The sequence below is a fragment of the Pseudophryne corroboree genome, chromosome 3 (assembly GCF_028390025.1).
Source record: "Pseudophryne corroboree isolate aPseCor3 chromosome 3, aPseCor3.hap2, whole genome shotgun sequence".
In the NCBI taxonomy this organism is placed as follows: domain Eukaryota; kingdom Metazoa; phylum Chordata; class Amphibia; order Anura; family Myobatrachidae; genus Pseudophryne; species Pseudophryne corroboree.
Genome location: NC_086446.1, coordinates 406,867,314 through 406,880,757, shown reverse-complemented (window position 1 = coordinate 406,880,757; position 13,444 = coordinate 406,867,314). Strand labels below are relative to the sequence as shown.

General features: G+C 42.3%; 1 protein-coding gene across 3 annotated transcripts in view; it reads right to left on the bottom strand.

The window, feature by feature from the left end:
• Positions 1 to 13,444, bottom strand: part of LOC135055754 (arf-GAP with SH3 domain, ANK repeat and PH domain-containing protein 2-like) — a 317,938-nt gene that overhangs the window by 24,695 nt on the left and 279,799 nt on the right. For all 3 annotated transcript variants that reach the window (XM_063960173.1, XM_063960175.1, XM_063960174.1), the window contains exons 15-20: positions 13,073 to 13,206; positions 8,414 to 8,505; positions 2,453 to 2,639; positions 1,486 to 1,571; positions 1,278 to 1,393; positions 521 to 588 (exon numbers count right to left, since the gene is read on the bottom strand). In XM_063960173.1, coding sequence (XP_063816243.1) covers positions 521 to 588; positions 1,278 to 1,393; positions 1,486 to 1,571; positions 2,453 to 2,639; positions 8,414 to 8,505; positions 13,073 to 13,206 — 683 coding nt within the window. The remainder of the gene's footprint in view (positions 1 to 520; positions 589 to 1,277; positions 1,394 to 1,485; positions 1,572 to 2,452; positions 2,640 to 8,413; positions 8,506 to 13,072; positions 13,207 to 13,444) is intronic.

Here is a 13,444-nt window from a genome sequence, read left to right as displayed (position 1 = left end):
GTTTTCTCCATACAGTGACCGGGAACCCCAATTAGTGCTCCGTGTCCTCTCGCATGGCTCGCTTTGCTTGCCATGCTTCTGGCAAGGTGCCTCGCTACGTTCAGCACAGGTTACTATTCCCAATCGTAGTCCGCGTGGATCGTTTAGTATGAAAAAAAAAAAAGATTAAAAAACAAAACAAAAACTCATGTCGACCTAGAAACCCTGTCGACCAATAGTGGTCGACCTAGTTACTGTTGACCTAGAGACTGGATCCCGTATGTATTCAATTATCAGACTCTGCCCAACTGTCTCACGAGATAAATGAATATACAACAGTTAGAAAAGTCCAAAAGAACCACAATAGATTAACACTTTATAAAAACACCAAGTAGTGCCAAGCTTGTAATATGCAAACAAAAGCAAGCAATCTAATGTCTGCTTTGCTGGTAATATCACTGCATATACAGTATTCACTGATCAACACAATCACTACAAGCTGGAGTAACTAAGGAATGGGTGATGTGTCCGTGTCTCTTACCAGGTCTTCACAAAGAGAATGCTTAAGTCGTTTTGCGATATCCAGCGCAGTTTCCCCAACTTCATTTTCTGCAATGGAAAGTTTGTAAGAGTTTATAATTGTAGTATCATCTGCTCTTTCTGGCACTACACGAGTACTAGCACTGGCTCCCTATTGCAGGACAGTGTGATCTGCAGAGCAGCCTCACTTTCTTGATGTTATTTATAAAACCCCCAAAAATGAGGTCTTTGCAACTTAAACATAGCCTGAGTATTGGTAAAGCTGGCAAATTGGTTGGCTTTAGCGTATTGGACAGGTCTCATTTAACAGAATTGTATGGGGAGCAGGGGGACAAGAAAACTAGTGCACAGGAATACCATAGCAAGCAATCAGAAACTAACAGCAATTTTACTAGTAGAATTTAAAAAGTGAATGTGAAGGCGATTCCCCCAATTCCCCCCTACTACCATGAAAACAGAAGTCACGTCTTCTGAGATAACATCTCTGGTACTTATGGCACTTAGAAGAGGACTGTATACTGCTATTGTCAGAGCTTAATAGTGGGCTTGTGGAGTGCCCTCCTCACCTTCTAACCCCACTCACTGCACCCACAGTAGTTCCATCACAGAGATACAACACATTTTTCACCACGCACCAGTTTTCCAAATGATTCCCAATGGAAACTAGTGCATGTTGTGCTACCCTGGTATGTAAGAAATCAAAGAATGAAAGGTGCTAGAATGAGTGACAGGTCTTCAGAAATCCATTAGACACTCACTTATCTTTAGATTAACTTTAGCTCTCAGGAAGAGTTTGATGCTCTCCGTTTTGTTGTACAGGCTGCAGTAATGGAGAGGGGTGTTACCTCGGACTGTCTGCTTAACTAGATTTCCACTATAGAAACAAAATACAATTGTTTAGGATAAGTAACATATTAAATGGCTGGTCAAATCAACATGACATAAGCAATGCAGACCAGTGCTTACCTGTTGTGTACCAAAAAGTCTACGATATGTAGTGAAGTCCGGTCTGACAGTAAAACCGCCAAATGCAGAATGGTCTCACCAGCCTCCTATATAAAATGTTATAGTTTGCTTCAGTACTGAGAATTATCAGGTTTTAAACAATTAATTAACATTATGCATCTGTACACTCGGTAACACAAATGTAATGCAGAGTTTTAAGGCGCACAAAACTGAGGATTACAGCTTATTCAAACATATGACAATGGCAAGTAACATATGTATAAACATACGGGAGAATATATCACCATGGTAAATGAGGGACTGAATTAACATTCAAATACAGAGCATAATACATAATTATAACATGAAAAACGTGTATAGGCTGGTTTTCTGTACTTATGACTATAGACCATCTGCTAAACTAGCTTCATATGACGGACCACTTTGGGAATACAGTATGTAAATATCTACATGCAATGCTTATTAAACATTAAAGAGGCATTTATCTACATTTCCTGATGACTTAGCACCTTATGGATGGGATGTATCATATCCTGCTTCTATTCCCATGCATACCGGATCCCTCTCTGGGGGATTCTTGGGAAAAGAAGCCCATAGGCTTGCTGCATATAGGAACATCACAGCCCCTTAAAAGCCTATGGTGTTTGGTTATGCCCTATGGAATACTGTATTATACCCTCTAACATTTTACACAGAAAAATCGGTACAAATTAGGAAAGGGGACGTGGCCACGGGTAAAGTGGGCGTGGCCATGCCCCTTTTCCTAGTTTGAAGAGCCAAACATCGGTACAGACCATAAATAAAAGGTACTGTACCTGGTAAAAGGGTACAGTAGAGGGTATGCTGTATCTTCATTTAACTGTCACCAACAACTTTCTTTCCCTCTGTTGTTAATGTTGCAGACATTTTTATGTGCAAAAAAATAAGCATCAAGACTTTATAGAGATATTTACTGCCCATCAGATACCTGTGCTGGTTGAGGCAGAGTCTCCGTTAAATCAACCTTTTCAGCATAAGCCTGGATCAGTGCATAAATGTCTTTAAAACGGACTGCGTCCTGAAGTTCGTGCAGCCGTGCCACTGGGTGTGTGTTGCTTCTTTTCGTATACAGCCAGTGCACATACTTAGAATTTATGAAGTCCTTTCTGGTGGTCCTGATAAATACACCACAGAGGATTACTCTTGCATTAATCACTCCACAATTATCAGTACTGAGAATTTTTGGCATTATGTGCAGATACACACACATTTTTTTTTCAAGACTAGCACAATATAAAAATATTCATGTTGCTTAATCAACTTAATACCAATAATACTGACAAAGCAAAAAAGAAAACAAAAAAAAAGAAACCCCATCCGCTTATGGTAATCAGAGTACTGCATCTTGGGAAAGATATAACCACCAGTGAAAGAAATAACCAGTATGTACTGTATATATTACAACATCCAAACGTACTTTAAGATGGATCACTACTACTACCACTACATGTGTCCTCATATGCCTAGCCTCAACGCACCATGCAACGCGAGACACCTGCCCCAAGTGAACCACGCCAATCGTCTTTTTTGCCCCAATTTGCATCATAGTGAAAACGCAATGTGACATAACTGCTTCACGAGACTACACTGATTAATTAATTGTATATCTGTTTGACCGAGTCTGCATCTGTATACAAAGCAAAACGGAATTTGGCGTGTAAAAAAGCTGTGGACGCTGCATTTTGCATACAGATTCAGACTCACTCGCTAACAGCTATACAAGTGTCACGTATCAAATTAATCATAGCAGTCTTGTGCGTTGGTTTTGACGCATTGCGGTGCGTCTGAGGCACACATTTGGGAGAAAAAGGCGATTGACGCAAGCTGAGTCGCACGGGACCTGGCCACCAAGAAGGATTGTTTGCCGCAAATGCAACAATACTGTATAAAGACACATCTGTATATTGATACATGGACTGCCATTGTATTATTTGATGTTTACGAGCTGATAATGCAGCAGCTGGGACCTGCTCTCTAGGTTCAACTGTCACATAGAAACTAGGGTCAGATTTAATTAAAGTGCTGTAGGAATGGTGTGGTAACACTGGTAATGGTGGCACATCACTACTTCTACTACCTCACACTTCCATAACACAGCAAAAGCAGAGATGTCATGGTGTCAAAATGATCAGTTATAGAAATGCATATCTACAGGCCTACAGAGGAAATGTTTTGTGATGTCATACACTTCATATGATGATGGTACCTACAGCTGTGCACAGGTTGGCATATTCTCATGGGAGGAGCTGAGTGGATACCTAAATCGGGGATGGGTTTGCCCTTTTTTATGCATACAGTTCACTGAGAAATAAGATTTTGTTCTGTCTAACATTAACAAGCAACCACATAGAAAAAGACCTGTCCCCAGAGGCATTAGAAAGCAGTCCTCTGCCTAAACTTGTAACGAGACAGCTTTGTGCCTTCTATATATCGGGAAGCACATGATATATTTTAGACATAAATGCAGAGAAACTGAGGCATGTTTTAGGAGAAAAGAAGAAAAGTGTAAATAAATGAAGGACTCCTGAAATGTTAGTAGGCTAAACAATGACCACCATTTCCACTATTCACATTTTCAGCTGCACCTGTAAACAGTGTTGTGCAGACCAATATTGCCACAGTGTGGCTCTGCTCCTTGTTATACTCAAGTTTTACAATTCAGCAAGCTCAAAATAAAATAATTTCACAAAAGACAATATAATTTGGTTACTGTATTACATGAGCGTTTCTCACTCCCGGTTGCTGAGAACCTACATACAGCCTTACACTAAGTGATACTGTGCCATGTGGAAAAGTCCCTATCAATGCTATGCTAAGGAACTCATACAGATATGTCCTCATACATCTCTGTGGCAGTCACACCAAACAGCCCCTCTTGGTGCCAGGACGATAAGAATGTTCTAGCATTGGGCGTTTTTTGTTGTTGCCAAAAATGCATCCTAGTCGCAACGCAATGCGACTAGGACGCACAAGGAGACTGTGTTGATTAATTTGATATAACACTTGTGTATCTGTGTGCGACTGAGTCTCTGAATCTGTACATACTGTAAGTGCTACAATGTAGCAGCAGCAGCTTTTTTCCCCCAATACCAGTTCTGTTCTGCTCCGTATACAGACTCAGTTACAAGCAATATACTGTACAAGTGTCACATTAAATTAATCAGCACAGTCTCCTCGTGCGTCCTAGTCACAATAAGCTGCAACTAAGACACATTTTGGCAAAAAAATGCCAGATTTTAGCAGAGTTGCTCGAGACACTGCATGGCGTATTGAGGCTAGATGTATTTCTAAATTTCTGACTGAAAAAGATATCCAAGGTTATAGCATTTAAAATATGGACATTGATAATCTGTAGCATTTAAAATATGGACATTGATAATCTGGTAAGAACATGATTTACAGTAGTTAACTAGACATAAAACATTATTTGATCAGGGAAAATTATAGTGAACTCGGCTTAATACAGAATACAGGTTGAACCCGATGGGCATTTTGTCTCTTTTCAACCTTAATAACTAGGTTACTATGTATAAAGACGCATCTGTGCATCGCAAATATTTACAACAGAGTTCATCATGCCTATCTGTTGCCATGCTTTTGCTAAGCTGTCCATTCCATTTAGTGTAACAGCAGGAATATTTTAGAGGTTTACATTGCTATCTGTAAATAAAGCCATGTTTTGTAGTGGGGAAGGCAAGTGTAAGATGCGCGGAAAATGTAGATTTGGGAGTGTGCATAGTTGCCTTCATACCCTCATGGCCCATCTCCCATACAGGTAATCTCCTGGAGCAGTGAAACAAAACAGCGGTAAGTATAGTAGGGGGCACATTGTAGCCCAACTCCAAATTGCATTGTGAAAATAAAGCTACAGGCAGTACTATCTGTGCAGGCAAAATAAATTGCATTTACACCGCAGTATGGTTTGCCATTTGCATCATTGCAAATTAGGCCTTTTTTTATTCTAAATAAGGCATTTTCTCCTCCAATGTCATATAGCTCTAAAGATAAAGCACTGCAAAATTACATTTTACAATGCAAGGTTGTGATTGACTCTTGAAAATCATATGCGATTACCCAGTATAGCTATATTCTTCTGACTAACCAGAGGAGAAATGAACAGCACATAACCAGAATGCCCATTGGCCCAAATCTAGTCCTGACTGGTTGACTCAGTCTAGTCTCCTACTGCTCCCATCACCTCCTAGTACTGGGTATGGTATTGGAAGTGATTCTTAGAATTTATGGCATGGGTGGAAACTACATCTGGCCTCTATAAGAGCACATAAGGTGTGTTTGTGCAGGGTTATTTTGATTCTGTGCGAGATTCACGGTTTTGTCCTGCTGAGAAAGGGGCTATCTATAATGATATCACTGATATATGAGGCAAAAAGATGCTCGATGTTAACGTAAGATGTCTGTTATCTTTCTATCCCATACCCCCCACTCTTTTCCTGCACATATCTGTGTTGTGCATATGGTAGCACCGCTCTTCTATGATTTCTTCACATTTATTTTTATATACATTTAAAAGAGTTTTATAGTTCTGTACTTGTGCTATGATACAGATCAGGAGGCAAATGTATTCGGGTGCGAGAAGCCGGATGTGTGGGAGTTTGTGCGAGAATGGCCGTATTTTTAAAGCGGTAATCATGGTTTTGCCTTGTAAATGATTGCCGCTTTAAAAATACGGCATTCCCACACCCTATTCCATTTACCCCCATATGTACTGTTTATTCATCCAGTGTAATGGCGTGAACATACGCTGGGATTTTTTTCTTACGATTTTAACTATATAGTCAAAATCGTAAGAAAAGTTAGTGCAGATCGCAAAGGTGAAAGTCACCTTGCGATCCCGATTCGATGCCGATGCGCGGTCGGCATCGCAAGAATAGATAGACTGTGCAGGCAAGTCAATTTTGACTCTCTCTATATAAGAGATAGTCAAAATTGACACTTAGCCAAAATCGCACATAGTCAGTATCACAAGCACATAATGAGTGTGCTTGCGATACTGACTATGTGCCGACCTGGCCCCTGTCGCATAGTGAGAATCGGGCATAGCCCGAATCTCACCGTGTGTATGGGCCATCAGACTGATGTATGAAGTGTACACCAGTTAAGCTGTTTGTAAGGACCAATAAATTGTGTTTGTTCCATATATTTTACATGGAAATATAGCAACAATACTAACAAACCAATTAACAGATAAACACCAAATCTATGGTTCCAATACGTTAGATTTAATAAATATAAATTTCCTGTACTTTCCTTGTGTCACGCCCACAGAGGCTTATTGCCCACCAGCGAGTCTCCTGGTATATTTTAAGACCAGTCTTAAGCTACTGTAGGTAATACAATTAGATCCACCTGTTTTATTGTGTACTTTATTGTGTACAGTAGTGTGTAGGCATGAGTGTTTTGGCCAAATGCCAATAAAACGGTTTAAAAATGCCCAGAAACCTCGCCTAGGCCTTGATAGAAATGATCAGCCAAAAGTCCCCGATACAGTGCAATGTGTGCGCATTCTTGGTAATCTGGCCATATTTCCTATCCTGATTACCTCATTCTCCTTGTGGGCGGACAAATGAAAATTCAATATGATGTGACAGAAAAACTTAGAAAACAAACAAAAAAACACACAATATGTAGCGCAGATATCTGCACCTTGCATGGCAGAAAAATCAACCTTTTTGTCAGGTCGACCAGAAAAATTGCATAACTTGTGGGTCATTCCATGGTACTCACGTTTCAAAGTGACATAGCAAGTACATGCATGGCTATTAACAGCAAAAGGGATTTCTGTGAAATTAATTTATTTACCAAGAAAATAAGACCGGTTATGCTTTAAAAAAAAAACAGTAAATAGAAATTGCTAATTATTTACTATGTCACTTTGTAATGTGAGTTACCATGGACTGATCCTTACGTCTCATGTAATATGTGATGAGGATACATGATATCCCGGCAGATGTGATGCCAGCTGTCACTATACTGACAGCGGCATCCCGTCTCCCGGAGTCCCGGCAGCGAGAACCCTCGCGGGCTCGGTATGCTTGGCACGAATCGGGCCCATTGGCTCTCAGGTTCTATGACCTGCCAACAGAGTGTGATTACAAAGCGTTTGTCGGAACCTGGGTGTCAGTATTTCACCGGCTGTTGGAATTCCGGCGTTGGTCTCCTTAATGCCAGGATCCCGACAGCCGCTATACTGACTGCATTCCATGTGATGTAGTGTAAATAAATACAATTGTCACATAGCATGTTGCTCACCAGCCAGGGTTCATCACTTCAGGGCATTACTCTAGATCAGTGATAGTGCTACTGGCTGCATAATGCCACATGCAGGTGCCATGGGACGACTGTGCCACTCCCAGAGCCCTATGCGATGGCAGTGCTCAAAGATTGCTAGTTACGGCCCTGTGCTCAGGTGTATTCATTGCTGGTTGGCACATTTTAAAAGATCCACAGGTGGAGCTAATTATTTCATACGGAGATCATCTGTAAAATCTACACTGAAGTTAAGAAACACTGGTCTACTCTATCAATGACACATAATACATAGTACATTAACAGAATATGAGAAAATGTGCTTTTTTTGGCTTTTCAGTATATTGTTACCATTCACTTGTTTAGTAATTCCTTTGTACAGTAAACACGCTTTCATACCAACATGAAATTATACACCAATACATAAATTCAAGGTAAATAGTAGGTAGGACGTTTCCTTCTGTGGTGCATAACATAATGTGCTCAACCTTCTTGCTCCCCTTCTGGCATTTTAATCTTGAAAAAGTGATAATATTCCATTGCACAGCCTAAAAGGTAAGGTACAGTAGATTCTGGACAATAAAACAATCTCATAAGGAGGACCAGTGCCGGATATACTCACATGGGGCTGTCTATAGTAGGTTTGACTGCTGGAGATGGAAGGTTGGCTTCCACAATATCATTAAACCCGGAGTTACCAACATTTTTGCCTAGCTGAAAAGAGAATGTGAATATGAATAGGAAGAAGCATAACTTAGACTATCATTAAGTAATATTGTGATTTTGTTCTCTAAAGCTCAGGTATTCTAAGCAAGTAGCGTTATGGTTACACTATACGTTTTACAGTCACTTTTTCGAATAAACGTATTAATAAGTAGTACATACTCTATGCACACTACTAACACACCTTGGCTTTATACCACAGTACCTGAACAGTTACACAGAGGGGGTCATTCCGACCCCATCGCTCGCTGCAGTTTATTGCAGCGCAGTGATTGGGTCGGAACTGCGCATGCACCGGCGCCGCAGTGCACCGGTGCATGCCAGGCCGTCGTTGCCTAGCGATTGCCTCTGCCTGATTGACAGGCAGAGGCGGTCACTGGGCGGAAGGGGGCTGAACTGCGGCGTTAAGCCGCCGTTTAGGGGGCGTGGTCCGGCCAACCCAGGTGTGGCCGTACCATTGGGGGGGTGGGGTGGGCCGCGGTGATTGCGTGACGTCACACGCAGCCGCTGTGACCCGGGCAGCAAAGAGGTTCTCCCGGGCAGCCGCAGGAGATGCGCTGGCCAGGAGTTACTCCTCAAATGCAAAAGCATCGCTGCTGTGCAATGCTTTTGCATTTCTGCTGGGTGGGGGCGGCACTGACATGTGAGGCGGACTAGCCCTGCGCTGGGCGTCCCCCCGCATGTCTGAGTGCCTGATCGTTAAATTGATGATAAATTTAGCACAGCTACGATCAACTCGGAATGACCCCCAGAGCACATTAAGGTGAACAGCTACCATCTGCTTTCAGAAGACATTTCTGCAACCTAGAAAATCAACTAAGTGTGCAGAGATGAGGACACATTTCAAGAGGAGCCCTGCCAAAAGTGTACTTGGTTTTACCTTTTAAATAACTGTCCCTTTAAAACATTGGGCAGACTTTCTGGGAACTCACCAGAGCCTGCAAGTCAAAGGCTATTACATTTATCCCTGAGCGTCCAGCAGGGGCGGATCCAGAAGAAAATGATAGGGGGGGCACCATGGAAGGGGAAGTACATTTGCGTGCGGCTTCGGTGCATGTGAGGTGGCGCTTCTTATACAATGCCCACAGTTGTAGCGCTCATTATGCAATGTCCACTGTACTGGTAGTGCCCCTTATATAGACCCCATAGTAGTGGTGCTCCTTATGCAATGCCCGTATTGCCCCCAGCAGTAATGTTGCCTGTAGTAATGCCCGCAGTCATTTAGTGAGTGTGGCCAATTAAAATGAGACGTGATACACAGACATATGCCCCCAATAGTGCAGTGCCAAGTCCACAATTGCACCCACAGTGCCAGATCCACAATTGCCCCCACAGTGCCAGATCCACAAATGCCTCCACAGGGCCAGATCCACAAATGCCCCCACAGTGCCAGATCCAAAAATGCCCCCACAGTGCCAAATCCACAAATGCCCCCACAGTGCCAGATCCACAAATGCCCCCACAGTGCCAGATCCAAAAATGCCCCCACAGTGCCAGATCCAAAAATGCCCCTACAGTGCCAGATCCAAAAATGCCCCTACAGTGCCAGATCCAAAAATGCCCCTACAGTGCCAGATCCAAAAATGCCCCTACAGTGCCAGATCCAAAAATGCCCCCACAGTGTCAGGTATACAAATGCCCCCACAGTGCCAGGTAAACAATTGCCCCCACAGTGCCAGGTATACAATTGCCCTCACAGTGCCAGGTATACAAATGCCCCCACAGCAGGTATACTATACAAATGCCCCCACAGCAGTTCTGCAGCTGCTTACCGCTGCTGCTGCTTCTCTGCCGGCTCCGAGGGTGTCAGGAGGAAAGAGCGGCTATGTCTGGCGGCGTGTAGGACTTCAAACTAGCCGCCAGTTCGTGAGCCAATCAGAGCTCGCGGACCGGCGGCTCCTGATTGGCTGCCGGTCCGCGAGCTCTGATTGGCTCACGAACCGGCGGCTGGTTTGAAGTCCGCAACACGCCGCCAGATAGCCGCGCTCTCCTCCTGACAGCTGAGACACGCTGCCGCTGGACTGAGCGGCAGCGTGTCTCAGTGACACAAGCGGGGGAAGGGGACGGATGGGGCCACAAATGACACGGGGGGCACGGGCCCGAGTGCCCCCCCCTGGATCCGCCACTGGCGTCCAGTATATGCTGTGACAGACAGCTGACAATGAAGACAATTGCATGGCATACTCCTTAATACTCCACTGATTGACTAATGCAGTAATTTGTCTACCGGTCAATCTTTTGAACTAACCTATACTGATAGTAGATATACTATATTTAAAAAATGTATAAGTCAGAGGTTCATTTTACATTGCCTGCAATCTCAGCAGCCAAAAGTCGGCCAGCATGGACAATGGAAAGTGGATGGAAAGTAGATGTTAAATTTTATTTTCATAGATGCAGCTTTACTGCCATCTACTGTCTCAGTCATAACTTCTTCCTTTGTTGAAATGACTTGTGAGGTTATCAGAGTATAAAAGAGAGCCTGGTTGAGCCATGCCCATATGCTAGACAGTGCGGTTCAGGGGAAATTTGAGGAAAAATGCTGCACTATTATGAGCGATTTGTCGGTCCGATCGGTTGGAAGCGGCAGAATCGCCCATAATATCGTCAAGTGTATGGGCACCTTAAGGTGCCTGAAAGTTTTTCATATTATTTTTACATAGAATATTTCTACTGTCCAACACAGACAACCAGTAGCTGGGGCAAGAATTAGGGGTCACTAGAGGTCATTTATGAAAAGCAGTGAAACAGCAACAATATTATTTTTAAGTGTGCAGGCTTTTCTGTATAAGATGTGTATTTTACAACTATTGTACTGTACTGCTACTGTACTGCTACTTGGTGATTGCGATTGCCCAAACTGTTTGGCTATACAACAGGCATTTTCATAACTAGCTCGGCACTTGTGCTGCAGGTAGACCAACAGTATAGTATATACACGTTCAAAGGGGCGTTGCATGGCAATACTGTGTGTGTATTGTTACTACCACAGTTATTTTTACTGCCATACCCAGAGGTAAAGGTATTATGCGCCAAAAACACATAGAAGAAATTAGACGCAAATACATTGTATATACATAACATCCTAGCATATGCAGAGTCAAAACACATTTCAAGATGGCATCATGCACAAAAGCTGTATTACACCAAGCATAGCAAGTGTGTGTAAAACATCCTGTGACAGCATAGAGATGGGGCTTCACAGGGTAGTAGTAAATGCTAACTTCATATTACCCTTTTTCTACACAACATTATAATTTAGAGGGTATTAGCTGGACAGATATTATGGTGGCCATATCGCAAGTTGATGTTGCATGTGATTTCCCTTGAACTTCCCGGGAGTCCTGTACTTAAGATTTTGTATTTTCACATATGATTTACTCACGATATATCGTATGCGATCTATCAATGGCGACATAGATTGCATAAAATATATCTACAACACACACATTACTCATTTATCTTAAGATTCCTTATAAATTTAAATGCCAGTCAAGTGACTCAACTTCAGATGTATCATGCAATAAATTGGAGGTACTAAAAACAGTCACGATGTGCGCATGAGATTACGATAAATCCTTATTGCAGCACTGAATCTGTGGATACGACTAACGACACGCAGGACCCACGTTGAAATCGTATAAAAAAGGCCCACCTTTAGTAAATGCTAAAGTTACGTTTTCAATATGAAGTGTAAATACAAACACAACTGTACACAGCACAGTACAAACACAATTTAAATAAAATACAAAGATCTGTTGCCACTTAAACAATCAAATGGTAATCTTCTCACATGCCGTAGTCCACATTAAAAATGAAGTGGTGTGAATAGTCACGACTTCATATACTATAGCTGCAATCCTAATAATTCAAACACTATTAAATGGATGAGTTATATATATATGACAATCCTCAAATACAGCGGACCTGGGAAATATTATACCACCCTAGAGTGCTATATTTTCCTTAGGGATATTGGGCCCTATTCCGAGGTGGATTCATAGATGTTCGTCTCAAGTAAAACGCTGATACCAGTGAAGACGCAGATGCTGGTTGTGACACGCCCAAGAAACTGGCGCAACATGCCTGTGTTTTTATCACCACACCCCATTACCTTCCACAAACTGTCTCTATCAAAAAACCTGCGTCCTAATCGACTGGAGTTGCAAGACAGGGACTGAAAGAAATAGTCTGCTTGTGTCTGGAATCAACAGTGTGACCACCTCTGAATTGGGCCATTGTGCTTTAATACAGTAGGAGTATAGAAATGAGAACTAGGAGTCTTTAATCTGGACCTTAGACTTCTTAGTTTGAGCTTCTAATAGGTGTGTGTCATCCCAGCCAAAGGCCAAAGTGCACTATTTACAGGCAACATGCATGGGATGACAAGAGGCTTGGAAACCTGTTACATGATTAGCTTTACAAGTGACATGTTGGGGGATATTATAGGTAAGCGAGTTGGCATTCAGCTAGAGGTTGCACTTTTAAACAAATCTGCCTGAGCAATACAAAATGGAGTCCCCTTTATAGGGCTATAGCAGAGCTTTTCTTCTCTTACCAAGAGCTCAGAGGTACCAAGTTTGTCCAGGGAGAGTGACTGAATACGGGAGTGATGGACGCCAAGGTCTCTATGAACCCCAGAGCATTCAATACACGTTAGGATACCCAGATTAATAGATAGCCACGTTGGATCTGAAGGAAATACATATATCAAGATTAGATTCCACAGCAAAGAAAGACAACATGACCAAACACACAAAACCATCTGCTTCTAATTGTAAGGTAAATAGAGAATAACATTTTCTTTGCCGGTACTAGCATATCATCACAGGCGCATTAATCATATCACAGAAGTCCAAGCAGAACAGGTTTCCTAGTAATTCCTTATTTACAGTGCATATATAGGTGCACTCTCAAGGCACATTTCAGG